The 15,582-nt window shown below is 47.0% G+C and overlaps 1 protein-coding gene across 1 annotated transcript in view; it reads left to right on the forward strand.

Moving 5' to 3' along the window:
* LOC141108794 (lysine-specific demethylase 5C-like) overlaps positions 1-14,960 on the forward strand; it is a gene marked incomplete in the record, with an annotated part of 93,363 nt that extends 78,403 nt beyond the window's left edge. The window contains 10 exon segments of the mRNA XM_073600729.1: positions 2,601-2,697; positions 2,821-3,176; positions 3,274-3,412; positions 3,730-3,909; positions 5,243-5,383; positions 5,462-5,989; positions 10,411-10,462; positions 10,547-10,749; positions 12,288-12,506; positions 14,041-14,960. Coding sequence (XP_073456830.1) covers positions 2,601-2,697; positions 2,821-3,176; positions 3,274-3,412; positions 3,730-3,909; positions 5,243-5,383; positions 5,462-5,989; positions 10,411-10,462; positions 10,547-10,749; positions 12,288-12,506; positions 14,041-14,049 — 1,924 coding nt within the window.
* Between the last annotated feature and the right edge of the window lie 622 nt (positions 14,961-15,582).

Here is a 15,582-nt window from a genome sequence, read left to right on the forward strand (position 1 = left end):
GGAACTCCTTAAGGCGTCAGCATACCAAGACATTTTGGACAATTTCATGATTCCAACTTTGTGGGAACAGTTTGGGGATGGGCAATTCCTATTCCGACATGACTGCGCACCAGTGTACAAAGCAAGGTCCATAAAGACATGGATGAGCGAGTTTGGGGTGGAGAACTTGACTGGCCTGCAGAGAGTCCTGACCTCAACCCCCATAGAACACCTTTTGGGATGAATTAGAGCGGAGACTGTGAGCCAGGCCTTCTCATCCATCATCAGTACCTGTCCTCACAAATGCACTTCTGGAAGGATGGTCAAACCTTCCCATAGACCACACTCCTAAACAATTGTGGACAGTCTTCCCAGAAGAGTTGAAGCTGTTATAGCTGTAAAGGGCGGGGCCAACTCAATATTGAACCCTACGGACTAAGACTTGGATGTCATTAAAGTTCATGTGCGTGTAAAGGCAGGCGTCCCAATACTTTTGGCAATATAGTGTATTCCACCACATCCCAAAGACTCTCTATTGGATGGAGATGTGGTGAGTGTGGAGGCCATTGGAGGACATGGACCTCATTGTCCAGTGGTGAGATGATTGGAGCTTTGTGACATGGTGAATTTCCTGCTGGAAGGAGCCATCAGAAGATGGGGACACTGTAGTCATAAAGGGATGGACATGGTCAACAACAATACTCAGGTAGGCCGTGGTGTATAAACCATGCTCAATTGGTACTAAGGGGGCCCAAAGTGTGCCAAGAAAATATCCCCCACACCATGTGCCCGTCTGCCACCAACAACCATGCAACGTTCAAAGTCCCTTCAATCCCCTTTCTTCCCCATTCTGATGCTCGGTTTGAACTTCAGCCAGAGACCCATCTCAGGTTTTGAAAAAATTTTTTTTTTTTTTATGTATAGTCTTCTGTATCTGCCATACGTTATCAACTGTTTTGAGGCAGGAATTGACATAACTGTTTGTTTGTTTTTTGTTTTTGTTTTTTTATACACTGTGCCCGTTAGTCTCAGATTTTTAATGTTTCTGTGCATTTTTTGATTTCTGCCCAGATGAATTATCATAATTTTTTATATTACTTTGGCAAAATCTCCTAAATTTCAGGTATCGTTACACCCTGGACGAGCTTCCAGCCATGTTACACAAGTTAAAAGGTCGGGCTGAATCCTATGACACCTGGGCAAATAAAGTGCGACGTGCTCTGGAATTCCAAGATGGCGGCAAGACAGGTAGAGACTCCTAGTCCACACCCCACCCCCCCCCCCTTTTTTTTTTTTTTTTTTTTTATTCAAGTGGGAAATGATCTTTTTTGTAATTTTTGTTCTCAATTATGTTCTTCTGAAGATCTCCAACATCTGCGGGTCTTAGAAGTGGAGGCTGCAGAGAAAAAATTTGCACAGAATGATTTGTTACAGGAACTGAAAAATATCATCCAAGAGGCCGAATCGTGTATGAGTGATTCCAAGAAACTGCTGGATGACCCGCACCCAGCCAGGTTTGTGGCTGGGCCCCAATGCAGAGACCCTTGGAGGGGGGGAGGCCCCCAACAGCCCAATGCAGAGACCCTTGCAGGGGGGGAGGCCCCCACAGCCCAATGCAGAGACCCTTGGAGGGGGGGAGGCCCCCACAGCCCAATTCAGAGACCCTTGGAGGGGGGGGAGGCCCCCACAGCCCAATGCAGAGACCCTTGGAGGGGGGGGAGGCCCCCACAGCCCAATGCAGAGACCCTTGGAGGGGGGGAGGCCCCCACAGCCCAATGCAGAGACCCTTGGAGGGGGGGAGGCCCCCCACAGCCCAATGCAGAGACCCTTGGAGGGGGGGGAGGCCCCCACAGCCCAATGCAGAGACCCTTGGAGGGGGGGAGGCCCCCCACAGCCCAATGCAGAGACCCTTGGAGGGGGGGGAGGCCCCCACAGCCCAATGCAGAGACCCTTGGAGGGGGGGAGGCCCCCCACAGCCCAATGCAGAGACCCTTGGAGGGGGGGAGGCCCCGACAGCCCAATGCAGAGACCCTTGGAGGGGGGGGGGCCCCCACAGCCCAATGCAGAGACCCTTGGAGGGGGGGGCCCCCGACAGCCCAATGCAGAGACCCTTGGAGGTGGGGGGGGGAGGGCCCCGACAGCCCAATGCAGAGACCCTTGGAGGGGGGGGGGGGAGGCCCCCGACAGCCCAATGCAGAGACCCTTGGAGGGGGGGGGGGAGGCCCCGACAGCCCCAATGCAGAGACCCTTGGAGGGGGGGGGGAGGCCCCGACAGCCCAATGCAGAGACCCTTGGAGGGGGGGGGAGGCCCCGGACAGCCCAATGCAGAGACCCTTGGAGGGGGGGGAGGCCCCGACAGCCCAATGCAGAGACCCTTGGGGGGGCCCAACCGCCCAACCTGCCACAATCGCATGCAGTTAAAACAGGTGGTGAAGAGGCAACATATTGCCTCTTTGCTTTGCTGCCTGTCAAGCACCCTCTGAAAACCATCTACTATGGGATAGCAATCCCACATCCTGTTGGGAATCCAAGGAGTGTAAATTTTATGTAAAAAATGTATCCTGATTACTTGGTAAAAAATGTGATTTATTAATTCTGTTTTTTTCTGCTGTTTGCTGTAGGGGTAATGCTACAGTCATGACTCTGGACAGTTTACATAAGCTTATTCATCGTATCCAAGCTCTTCCATGTGTCTTGAATCAGCTGCCAAAGCTGGAGGTAAGGCTTATAATTTATTGAATTACAGATGTGTGACAGATGGCAGACAGGCAAAAGTCCCCACCCCCCCCCTTTTTTTTTTTTTTTTTTTTTTATTATATATCTCAATGTTTTTTTCATCAGGACCTTCTGGAGAAGGCAGAAGTCTTGCAAGAAGAAGCAAAGAAGTGTTTGCAGTCCCTGCCAGATAGCGCCCCCCAGATGCAGGACATGGTTAAACGGTGCCATTCTCTAGGAGTGCTCCCACCTGAAGCCGAGCAGTTAGAGAGGCACATGCGCCAAGGGGAGTGGTTATCGCGGGTGCGGGCAGCTCTGGTCGCCGGGCGGTCGGGCACTCTTCAGGAATTGCGCTCTCTGCTGCAGGAAGCGGTTGAGGTGGCTGAGAGCCCCGCGGTGGAGAAAGCTCGCAGCGAGCTGCAGGAACTGATCACCATCGCTCTACGCTGGGAAGAGAAGGCGAAAATGTGCTTGGAGGCCAGGTGATGAGATTTGTGCTCTTGGGTAAAACAAGTGATCCACGACGGTTTCAAGAAATTGACTCTTTTAATAATAATTATTAATTTTATTTATTTTCAGGCAAAAGCATTCACCTGCCACACTAGAGGCAATCATTAAAGAAGCGGAGAACATCCCGGTACAGCTTCCTAATACCCTGAGCCTGAAAGAAGCCCTTTGTAAGGCCAGAGCCTGGAGTGCTGATGTGGATGAGATACAGGTAAAGAGAAGGCAACACCAGTATAGTGATTCCCATGACCCATACAGAGCAGAAAAGCCCACCGTCCAATAAAAAGTAGTATATGTATGCGGGTCGCAGAACGTTTGTATAGGACACCTTTAGAAATGGCTTCCACGTGTCATAGCATGAGATCAGATTTTGAAGCTGTGATTGGCTGCTTCAAGTGTCTTTAATTCCAAGCTTTGCTGACACATGGCTACGCTATCCAGAAATGGAGGCATTCTGCCCCTAGTGTTAAGGCTTTGCTGTAATGGGCTTTGCGTATTATGGGATGTGTGCTTCCTTTTTTATTTTAGAGCGGGGATCATTACCCGTGCCTGGATGACTTGGAAGGGTTGGTGGCTGTGGGTCGGGACTTACCTGTGAAAATGGACGAGCTGCATCAGCTAGAGGTACAAGTGACCGCTGCAAACTCCTGGAGGGAAAAAGCCGCCAAGACCTTCCTGAAGAAGAACTCGTGCTTCACCCTATTAGAGGTACAGGAGTCTTTCCAGCAGCGGTTCTAAAGGCAGAACATTTTTTTTTTTTTTTTACCGCAATGCATTTCCTGCATTAGGATAAAAAATGTGCTAGTAAAAGAGAACAAGAAGACCTGGACAGCTGCACACCGGAATGGATAAATCCGTCTTTTTATTCAAAATTACAGGATCATGGGGTACACAGAACACGACTGTGGGGTGGTACAAAAATGTGACGCGTTTCGCACTTACACCATGTGCTTACTCACAGCTTTGAGTAAGCACTTGGTGTAAGTGTGAAACGCGTCAGTTATTTTTGTACCACCCCAGTCGTGTTCTGTGTACCCCATGATCCTGTATTTTGAATAAAAAGACGGATTTATCCATTCCGATGTGCGGCTGTCCAGGTCTTCTTGTTCTCTTCTACTTGCATAAGCATTCGGCCAGCACCTGGGGCTCTTCTCTTCCTGGAGGTAATGAGACACAAGCACTCTGGTTTAAGCCCCTCTTTGAGCGGAGGATCCCACATCATCTAGTATTTTTGTGTTGGCGCTGCCTAATCTCGATCTAGCAATGTCTCCACCTGCAGTGGGCAAAGCTGGTCTTCCCCTTCTCCTCGTCCTTGTTCTCCTTCTTGTTCTTCTCGTTGTTGTTTGTTCTCCTCCTCCTCCTCCTCCTCCTCTCCTCCTCCTCCTCCTCCTCCTCCTCCTCCTCCTCCCTCCTCCTCCTCCTCCTCCTCCTCCTCCTCCCAGAGGCAGCAGTGGGAACCATTGGCTCCTGCTGATGTCAATCAGATCCTGTAGGGGGGTGGGGCCAATGCTGTAGTATGTGTGTCTATGGACACACACAGCCCAGCTCAGGAGCCCGCATGTGCACCCTAATTGTAAGCGGCCTGCTATGGTTGGAACATGCAGAAGAGGTGGGGGGACCCCATATACATACTCTTTTTTTTTTAATATTTATGCATCGATTTATTTGTATTCACATTAAGTCCTGGTTCAGTGCAACGCAGGAAAGCCTGCTTTTCAGTGCCGGTTCACACATCGCACCTGAATTGCACACTGCGCTATGCGAACCGCTGGGGGTGTCAATGTGAAGTTAAAGCGTGTGTTAACCCCCCCCCAAAAAAAAAAAAATAAATATATATATATAATATAAAAAAAACCTGGCTGACCCTGTCAGTTTCTATGTAAAATGACCATGATAATCATGCTGCTGAGCCCTGACATCGTGGTCTATGTGCCTCCGTCATCCACAGCAACCCCCCCCCCTTTCCTGCGGACCAGTATGAATTTCAGTAGATACTTCCTTACACAATTTGTTGCATATTATTTTTTTTTTTTTTTTGTAGGTGCTGTGCCCGAGTGCGGATATTTCCTCAAGCAATGCGAAAAGGGCTCAGTGGAGGAAGGAGAAGGAACGGGGTCTGTACCGATCAGACATGGAGAGCCTGGGGCTGTCTGCACAGGACCTGCGAGACCCTGGCTGCATAGTGAGTACAGTACAGAGCCGGCATACGATCAGACTGATCGGCTCAGATGATTAACCATCACGCCTCTCTCTCTCTCAGGTCCTGGCATTTAAAGAAGGTGAACAGAAGGAGAAAGCCGGCATTCTGAGGTTACGGACAATAAATTCTTCCATGGAGAGACGTTGCGTTTGCGTGTGCGGAGAGCCCCCGGGGGAGCTAATGATCCGCTGCGAACTTTGCCAGGACTTATTTCACGGGCTTTGCGTCCCCACCCCCAGACTGACTTCTTCTCACCGTGGTACACACTCCTCCTCCCCTCCTCCGGCCTGGTGGGAATGGGACAGCCGCTTCTTGTGCCCGCTCTGCGTACGGTCACGCCGCCCCCGGCTGCAGACCATCCTGTCTCTGTTGGTTGCTCTGCAGAAGCTGCCCGTACGGTTGCCGGAGGGGGAGGCGCTGCAGTGTTTAACGGAAAGGGCGATGAGCTGGCAAGACCGGGCGCGCAGGGTCTTGGCCACGCCGGAGATATCGGCCGCCGCGGCGACCTTGGTGGAGAAGAGGAAGAAGCTGCAACACAACAAAGACCCTCAGGCACTGAGAGAGACGACCTGCAACGAGCAGACGCCTGTAAGTAACTGCAGCCTGTCATTTTAAAGGGGGGGGGGGGGCACTGCACAGAGACGCTACTTGCACCCCTTGAAATATGTATTGTATATGTGAACCCAATTTTTTTTTAACCTGACAAATAATTTGTCATTTGTTCATGTTTTGATACACTTAAGCCAGGGGTCTTCAAGCTATGGCCCTCCAGTTCAGGAACTACAATTCCCATCATGCCTAGTCATGTCTGTGGATGTCAGAGTTCTACAATGCCTCATGGGATGTGTAGTTCTGCAACAGCTGGAGGGCCGTAGTTTGAGGATCCCTGACTTACACTCCGTACGATTGTTGGTAGGGGATTGTCTGTTTTACAGACTGTTGTCCTAAAAATCTTAGCGTTAGTACGCTCCTTTTAATTGTCCAACTTTCGGCCAAAAAAAATAGTGGCTGACAGGCTAGTAAATTTTCGGCGGTCAACGGTTTGACGTCAGAATTTCGAAAAGGTCTGTACACAAATCCGTGACACAAAGGTCGAAAGTACAAACACGCATGGTCGGAATCAATGCTCACCAAACTCGAAATAGGCAGAAGGGGCCCAGAGGGTGGCGCTCAAGAGCTGAAATTCCTCGTAGTACGTCGCTATGTTCGTGTTTTGTGGCATTGTGTACCATTGGTATGCAAGACAAGATCCCGGCACACGCCCATTTTGACAAAAATCAGACGCTCGGTTTGCCCAACAATCCGTACCGTGTACGAGGCTTTAAGTCTTAGTCCTTCCACATAATGGAGCTGTGCCGCTACTTTCTGGGTTTCACCTTCCTGGTTAATGGACAATGAATCGATTTTATGAAGAGGATTCATTATCCATTAATAGTTTCTGTAGCCCAGTCGGTGGGTTCATAGTGATCAGTGGCATCATCTTTGTTGAGCAGGGGTGGGGCTAAAGGTGATCTCTGGCCACACCTCTATCCTCTCGAGTTAAATCATTAGGATTAACTACTTCTGCTTAAGAGGGTTTTATTCCCCCCCCCCCATGACCAGGCCATTTTTTGTTATTCAGCACTGTACTACCTTAACTAGTACAGTACGTAATTGCTCGGTCATGCAACACTGTACCCAAATGAAATTTTATCTTTTTTTTTTTTCACACAACTAGAGCTTTCTTTTGGTGGTATTTGATCACCACTTTTTTTTTGTTTTTAATAAAATATCTATATAGAGAAAATATATATATCCGAAAAAATTTTGGAAAAAAAAGAGCTTTTTTTTTTTTTTTTTTTTTTTTTTTTTTTTGCTACAAACCTATCCAATAAAGAAAAAAAATCAAATTTCTTCATAAATTTAGCCCAAATGTTTTCTGGTACATACATGTCTTTGATGAAATCACAAAAGGCGTATATTGATTGGATTGTAGTGTCTACAAACTATGGGATATATATACTGAAATTTTGTTTTTATTTTACATTTTTTTTTTTTTATACTACTAATAGCGGTGATCAGCGACTTATAGTGGGACTGTGATGCGGTGGGCAATCTGACACCGAGTGGGAACTGACATCACCACTGACACTAATACAGTGATCAGTGCTAATACTATGTACCGTCACTGTACTAATGACACTGGCTGGGAAGGGGTTCACATCTAGGGGCAATAAAGGGGTTAAATGTGTGCCTAACAATGTGTGTATTATGTGCTGATGATTAGTAAAGATCTCTTTTTCTTAGGAAATGGAGATTGTTCCCTCTGTAAAGAGCTCTGTGTTGATTGTAAACACAGGGCTGTGATTAGACACAACCGATCAGCAGGAGCCCGCCATGGATCGTTGGCAGGTACCTGCTGACAGACTCCCACAGTGTGTAATCACAGCGGGTGTCGGGGGAGGGGAGCGGTCCACAAGTGGTTAAGTAAAAAAAAAAAAAAAAAAAAAACTTTAGCTCTTCTTTCTTTTCTTCTTCTTCTCCTCCTTCTTCCGTTTTCCTTCTTTCTTTCTTCTTCCTTTTTCCTTCTTCTTCTTCTCCTCCTTTCTTCTTCTTCCTTTTTCTTTCTTTCTTTTTCTTTCTTTCTTTTTCTTTCTTTCTTTCTTTCTTTCTTTCTTTCTTTCTTTCTTTCTTTCTTTCTTTCTTTCTTTCTTTCTTTCTTTCTTTCTTTCTTTCTTTCTTTCTTTCTTTCTTTCTTTCTTTCTTTTTCTTTCTTCTCATGACCCAGACAGGTTCCAATGTCCCTGTCTGGGTTGGGTGAACACTACCCATTGGCTGTCTAGTGGTGAGGCGTGTCGGTTTTTCTCCCTGGGCTTTGTTCTGGATTTCCGGAACAAGCTGGTGCCTTCTGCATTGTTGGATCCCATTCTGGTTAAACAAAATATGTCACCAGCACACCAGGGATCTCCAGAATGGGTCCAAAGCTTTTTGTTCAGCATCATAATTCCAAAAAGCGTCCTTTTGGAGCCACGCGGGAGACCTGGTCACCATGCCTGATGAAGGGGTCCTGCGTGGCTCCAAAACGTTGCCTTTGTAATTTTATGATGTGATCGCTGAATAAAGCTTTTGGACCCGTTCTGGAGATCCCTGGTGTGCTGGTGACAGACATTTTTGCTTTTGGATGTCTTGGGTTTCCAGCCAACAGTCGCTGCAGCACCCACCTCACATTTACAGCCATTTTCAGGAACATGTGCGTTTGGAAATGTGTTTTGCCCTCCTGTGGTTAAGTCTCCTGGTTTGGACACTATCTAGGTACTGCTGTATCTTCACATTGAGGGGATGTAAGGTCTTCTGCCTCGTAGTGTGGGTCTGGTTCCAATTGTGGACGATGCCATGGGGTCTCAGTCTTGCCCATGCGGATCCCCCAAGGGGACAGCCTTACCATAGATTGTCCCTTTCATATGAAAAAAGATTAGCTGCACTCTGCTTAGCTCCTCCTTAGCGTGTGTATGTATGTATGTATGTATATGTATGTATATATGTATATATATATATATGTATATATATATATATTTTATTTTTTTTTAATAGTCAATGACTTGACTGCATACAGCAGTGTCTCTACCCAAGAACCAACCTTCCTTGATGGGGTTCCCCACCGTGATGCAAATGGATGCGGGGTCAGCAAGGAATCCGGCCGGCCCAGACATTGGAACTGATGAACCGGAAGTAACTAGCTGGATGTGCGTCACCGTGGTACCGGAAGTGACAACACCCACACCAAAGGAAGATCCCCGACAGGCTACAGATTCTCTGGTCTCCAAGACAACATGTTTTGAGGCCTTCAAGTCCCTTCCGGTGTTTCTCGGCTGGCCAAATTCCTTGCTGACTCCACATCCATCTACACCAGAGACCGTGAGACACCTGCAGGAGGTCGGGTGTTAGCTGGCACATCTTCACAAGCAACCCCACTGAGGCTGGCTACACAAATCCATATGCTTCACACTATGGACTGCCTATGTAAGCAACCCTTATGCCCCGTACACACGGTCGGACTTTGTTCGGACATTCCGACAACAAAATCCTAGGATTTTTTCCGACGGATGTTGGCTCAAACTTGTCTTGCATACACACGGTCACACAAAGTTGTCGGAAAATCCGATCGTTTTTAAACGCGGTGACGTAAAACACGTACGTCGGGACTATAAACGGGGCAGTGGCCAATAGCTTTCATCTCTTTATTTATTCTGAGCATGCGTGGCACTTTGTCCGTCGGATTTGTGTACACACGATCGGAATTTCCGACAACGGATTTTGTTGTCGGAAAATTTTATCTCCTGCTCTCCAACTTTGTGTGTCGGAAAATCCGATGGAAAATGTCCGATGGAGCCCACACACGGTCGGAATTTCCGACAACACGCTCCGATCGGACATTTTCCATCGGAAAATCCGACCGTGTGTACGGGGCATTAGCCTTCTACCAGGGATGTCCAACCTGCCGCCCACGAGAGTTCAGCATGCCTCCTGGGGTATGTCTGGAGGAATGTCGTGCAAGTATAGAAGCTACAGTGACCTGCAGGGAAAAGCTAGACACAGGCGTGTGGAGGGATGCCAGGGATTCTGTGCCATGATTGCAGGCGGGGCGGCCCGCACTGGAAATCCAGGCACGGATGGAGGATGCTGGGGCTGCTGGTTTTTGTAATGGCAACGGCAGCAGTGAATACAGGGACTCCTGATAGCGCTAGGCAAGTAAATGCAGCATGAGGTGCTGGTATAGACTTCCCCATGTCCACAACCTCCCATCTATCTTCCTCCCTTCGGGGGGGGGATTTGTGTTCCAAGTTAAGAAATCTGTTTCCATGGGCGCATGGTATTTTGGAGCTTCACAGGTATACTACCATTCGTTATTTGGTGCCAACTTGTAAGTGGCAGTCCTTGGAAACCCATATAGCTCTGCGTTCATCTACTGTGAAGGGTTATAATGTACAGCTTGTGTATTTATTCTCTTTGTGGCTTTATTTTTTTGGCAGCTACCCCATGAGAATGGAGACACACACTTTGAGAACGGCACAGCAATGCCAGGTAATGTAACCTCTTGTGTTCCTCGGCCCTCCAGGTGCTGGTGGTTGCATGTAACTAACTTGTCCTCTTTCCCTCACACTGAAGATCTGGATGCCATGGCTGCTCTCCTCCCTCAAAACGAAAAGACTCCGGTTCTGGAAATGTCCATTGGTTCTCGGGCGCTTTTAGAAGACCTGATGCTGGAAGGGGATCTTCTCGAAGTGACACTTGAAGAAGAACTGAGCATTTGGAGATTGCTGCAAGTGTCGCAGACGGCGTGCGTGGAGAGACTAAAGACTCTTATAGAAGTAAGAAATCCTCCCCTGTAATGGTCATGTGTCCTTCTAAACCTTCATACAAAGTTACCAGCATCTCCTACGAATGTTCTGCTGGATGCTGGTCATCGTAGAATATTTTGGTTATGTTGGATGTGGACTGCTCACAAACCGTGGTCCTAGGGGTTTCAGAATTTCTCTAACTTTCAAGAATGAAGCTTTAAAAAAAAAAAAAAAAAAAAAAAGTAAGGTGCTGGACCCAAATGTGAGTAAGAACTTTTGAAGGCTTCTATCAGCTTGGGTGTTCCAGGAGATCCCTGGAGCCATCTGAACAGTGTATAAAGAGATGATGGTGCCAGAACTCCAGTAAAAAATTTGCAACAGGAAGTCAGAAGATGTAGCTAATACATTTCAGGGCTCACAAATATGCATTTATTGGGGCTTGTATGTTAGTGGTGATTGTATTGCACAGTGATTGTAACATAGATTAATTAATCGCAGCACAGGTAGCCAACAATCATTACTTTTAAATACCCTTTCCAGTAGCAATTGCTGCTGGCCTACCAGCCCAGATGAATGGGGATTTTGGAGCCCCAAAATGTGTTGGCTCTAAGTGGTTATAGCCGCAGGCTAACTGGTTTCACCATTGTATGTGCTTCCTCAGGACTCCTCCTTAAACACACTGCCTCGGCATACAGAAAAACTTGTGTGTGCAAGCTGGGACACTCATGGCTACAGCTGAGCCTGCTATATAAAGAGTTCCTTTTTTTTAATGCCTACAGATTTACTTTTATACAGTTTTAAAAACTTTACAGTTCTTGCTGTGACTAGTACTGAGATCAAGCCCAAGGGCAAACTTTAACATGAACTAGAATAGGTCTTAGAAGTTCATGTTTCTCTGATAAGTGACCACACATTTACAGCGCTGTAAGTGTCTAGTATGGCTTCCCACAGAGGAGATGAACACCTATTCCCCCATCTCCTCTGAAAAATGAACCCGGAAGTGACAATGATTTCATCACTTCCAGGTTCAGAGTTTTCACTTTTTGGTACTAACAGCCAGGGAGGCGCTAACCGAGTACGATCTGTGCTTGGTTTGCTGCTCTGTAGGGCAGAGGAGACATCGGGGATCTAATTAGGCTCCTGATATCTCCATAAATAGAACATTTTTGTGGCCCAAGCTACCCACATGGGGGCCCCTTTGTGATTGCAATTTTTTTTTAAATGTGTGTGTTTGCGCCTATATGTATGTGTGTGTATATATAGATAGATAGATATATTCTCTCTCTCTTTTTATATTTATATATATATATAGATATATTCTCTCTCTTTTTATATATAGATATATTCTCTCTCTTTTTATATTTATATATAGATATATTCTCTCTCTCTCTATAGAGAGAGAATATATATTATCTATATCTATCTAAAATATACTTGAGGGTATTTTATTACGTTTATGTGGCACTTGTTCTCTAGCAGTGAAGGATGTGTAATGCAAGAGGCTGCAGCAATATTAAGATATAAAGCCAGCAAGAACCACGGCCTCAAGTCTGTGTTTTGTCTGACAGATCGACCGGTGTGAACGGAGGGCCAACCGTCCGAAGGGCAAAGACCACGATAAGAGGAAGAAGAGGAGGAGCGAGCGGGTGGAAGGGGGTTACCCCCCACCAACACTCCAGAAAGAGGAGGTGGGACCAAAGAGAAGTCGCAGTGATCGGGCACTGGACACGGCACCTGAGAAGGAGAGTCCAAGGAAAGTGGGGACAGAAAGTAACCAGAATGGAGAGGTGAGTTCAGGGGGACTGAGTGCTTGCACTCCCGCTGTCATTTTTGTAAGCGTGCATTGGACAACACTTCCATTTTTTTCACTTTCCAAAATGTGTCTTTACACTGATCATTTCCCTAATGACATCTTGGTAGGGGCAGGGTTTTGCTTCCTCATGTCAGAGCCTCCAGCAAGGAGAACAGTTAATAGCACAGTAGTCAAATCTCACTGATCGGTTCCCCAGTGCCATGCATTGTTCTGCATTGTGTGGAGGGGGCCATCTTGGTAGGGACAGGGTTTCCTTCTTTATATCAGAGCCTCCAGCAAGGAGAACCAGGAGCAGCACAGCAGTGAGATTTGGGGATGATGTCACTGTTGTGCTACCCCCGGTTCTCCTTGCTGGAGGCTCTGACATGAAGCAAAACCCTACCAAGTTGGGTGCCTCCACACAATGCGAACAAGGCATGACATTTGGGAAATGATCGGTGAGATTTGGGGAGGATGTCCCTAATCATTTCCCAAATGTCATGCCTTGTTCTGCATTGTGTCGAGGTGGCTCATCTTGGTAGAGGCAGGGTTTTGCTTCCTCATGTCAGAGCCTCCAGCAAGGAGAACCTTTTTAATAGCACAGTAGTGACATCCCCAACTCTCACTGATCATTTCCCCAGTGCCATGCCCTGTTCTGCATTGCGTGGAGGGTACTCATCTTGGTAGGGGCAGGGTTTCCTTTTATATCAGAGCCTCCAGCAATTGAGAACTGGGAGCAGTACTGTAATGACATCCCCAAATTTCACTCACTGATCTTTCCCCCAATGCCATGCCTTGTTCTGGATTGTGTGGAGGTGGCCATCTTTGTAGAGGCAGGGCTTTGCTTCCTCATGTCAGAGCCTCCAGCAAGGAGAACCGAGAGCAGCACAGTAGTGACGACATCGCCAAATCTCACTGATCTTTTCCCCAATGTCATGCCGTGTTCTGTATTGTGTGGGGGCTGGCCATCTTGGTAGAGGCAGGGCTTTTTTTTCATCATGTCTGCCTCCAGCAAGGAGAACCTGGTGCAGTACAGTAATGACATCAAATCTCACTCGCTGATCTTTTCCCCCAATGTCATGCCTTGTTCTGTATTGTGTGGAGGCGGCCATCTTGGTAGAGGCAGGGCTTTTCTTCATCGTGTCTGAGCCTCCAGCAAGGAGAACTGGGAAGAGCGCAGTAGTGACCTCTCCAGAGAATAGCCGTCCACAGTCTTGGATCTCACACTGCAGATAAACCGCTATGAGGTTGTAGTCATATTAGTGCCTAGGCACACTCGCATACCAGGAAGTATAACACTTATTTTTTAGAAGGAATTTAATACAAGATGTGGTTTAGTGCTTGGTCACAATTTTTGCATCTTTAGTCATTCCCTATAAGGTTGCAAATCTTATTCAGTCCACTCTAATTGGCTCAGTAGCCAGCCAATACAAATATGCTTTTACATTTGGTCTTCTGGACCCAGAACTTGCTGTAGAAGGTGATAAGTGTACCCAATAACTTTTTATTTTATTTTTTTTCTTGTGCAGCGTTTGTGACACTCAGCCTGAAGAGCCGCGACGCTCCCCAAAACTGGGATGGTGATGCTCTTACCAGACAACACGTTCAGTTTTACCTCCGCTGAAGAATGGTGAGAGGCAACTGTGGGGAGGGGGGGGTTGACGAGACCCGGGACCCCCCCTCCTCTCTACCTCTTACACAGCAATTCTGTTCTCCCATCTCCCCTGAAGATTTGGGGTGTACCTCTCTGGGGACATCTAGTTGAAGCTGGTGCTACCGTCACATGACAATTGTCAGTGCTTGCCTATGGACTTTTGTTTGTGGACCCTTAAACACGTGAGGGGGGGGGGGGGGGGGTTCCCTTTTTCTATATATGTCTCAAATCCAAGCAATTACCCTGGCTGTAGGCCCTGAAGGGAGTCGCTCTAGAGGCCCTTTACTTGTCCTGCCCTGAAAGAACGGGGACCCCCTGACAAGCATGTTTATTTTTTGCCACACCCCCCCCCCCCCTTCTGTCCCCGGAAGCCTGAAGCCTCAAGACCAGCATCTGGTGCCACGTGGATGGGGCTTCTAATGTCGCAAAGAAAGTGGAACATTAATTTTATTTTATATTTTCTTTTGGGCTTGGGAGGGGGTCACCCCCTTTTTTTTCTTTTAATTTATTCTATTCTCCTCGTGTTTGATAGTTTTCACTAACTTACACCCCCCCCCAAACTCATCCTCTATAGTCCAGGATTTACAGGGCTCTCTCTCTCTCTCTGCACCTCCAACCCCAAGTTAAGACATGTTCACTTTTGTTCAGGACACTTTTGTTTAAAAAGTTTAAAAAAAAAAAATAAAAAAATTTCTAAGTAATGTAAAAGGTTAAAAAATTTTACCCTTTAAAATTCCCTTGTGGAGGGTTATCTTTTCTGACATGTAGAAATAAAGATAGAGGTTTTTTTTTGGACTTTGTCTCCCGGTTTGCATTGCAAAGGCAAACTCCAAGCTGTATTATACCTCAGTATTGCAGACGTTTATTTTGCATAAATTATGTTTAGCATCACTATAAAAAAAAAAAAAAAAAAAGGAAAAAAGAAAACTGGGACTTGGTTTATGTTGCTGGGGGGGGGTTCCCTCTTTTTTTTGGTTCTCAAGAAACTAAACCTATCATAAGTACTCAACCTGCGGCCCTCCAGCTGTTGCAGAATTACAAGTCCCATGATGCATTATTGCAAGGCTGCCAGTTACAAGTATGACTCCCAAAGGCAGAGACCTGATGGGACTTGTAGTACCCGCCAACAGCTGGGGGGCCACAGGTTGAGCACCCATCTAAATGAAGTTCTTTTGGATTAGAATGCATCTGTTGGGTTCTGCTAACTGGTAAACCATTCTTTTTTTAGGTAGAAGGGGGGGGGGGAAAGATCAGGACCCCACTTCGGTGTCAAACATTCCGTTTTATTACAAATCCACCTGGGCGAAATGCGTCGGACATGGCCTGTGCAGAAGCTGATGGATTTTTAATAACTGAATAGTTGTCGTCAGCGTGCGGCCCTCATCTTTGTCTCCTGGTGTTTTTACGTGGAGCAGGA

Source organism: Aquarana catesbeiana, linkage group LG09 (assembly GCF_042186555.1).
Source record: "Aquarana catesbeiana isolate 2022-GZ linkage group LG09, ASM4218655v1, whole genome shotgun sequence".
NCBI lineage: Eukaryota > Metazoa > Chordata > Amphibia > Anura > Ranidae > Aquarana > Aquarana catesbeiana.